Below are 425 nucleotides of genomic sequence, written 5' to 3'. Positions count from 1 at the left end.
GGGCGACTCTGCCCCAGCCTCCTGCTGGCAGGATGCTGTGGTGGGGGACCCCCTGGGTTTGGGTCTCGGGCCAGGGGCTGCTGGTAATGACCAGGTATAGCGGGGAGCAGTGGTCTGTGCCTGGGACAGTCTGTGAGCTTGTGGAGAGTCACCAGTGTTTGAGGTGGGCTGTGGCACCCCACCATGGGCCAGGAGGGACCAGTGGGTGTGTCTGTGCTGTGCAGCCCATGACCTGGCAGAGTCTGGCCAGGAAGCTCACAGGTCCTCAGCCTGACTGCCTTTGCTGTGCTGCAGCAAGCATGACACCAGCTGGCTCTTCCCATTGCAGCAAGGTGAGCCCACCACCCTGGACCTGGAGAAGCTGGTCAGCACCGTGGCCGCTCAGCAACTTGTCCTGGAAACCCCGGCAGGGAAAACGGGCTTTC

The 425-nt window shown here is 63.1% G+C and overlaps 1 protein-coding gene across 1 annotated transcript in view; it reads left to right on the top strand.

Annotated features, from left to right (window-relative positions):
• RGS14 (regulator of G protein signaling 14) overlaps positions 1–425 on the top strand; it is a gene marked incomplete at its 5' end in the record, with an annotated part of 5,502 nt that overhangs the window by 4,047 nt on the left and 1,030 nt on the right. Inside the window, 1 exon segment of the mRNA XM_029084444.1 lies at positions 325–419. Coding sequence (XP_028940277.1) covers positions 325–419 — 95 coding nt within the window.

Source organism: Antrostomus carolinensis, unplaced genomic scaffold, assembly GCF_000700745.2.
Source record: "Antrostomus carolinensis isolate BGI_N321 unplaced genomic scaffold, ASM70074v2 scaffold31100, whole genome shotgun sequence".
Classification (NCBI taxonomy): Eukaryota; Metazoa; Chordata; class Aves; order Caprimulgiformes; family Caprimulgidae; genus Antrostomus; species Antrostomus carolinensis.
The sequence above is the reverse complement of the archived record's forward strand: the minus strand, read 5'-3'. Positions and strand labels throughout refer to the sequence as shown.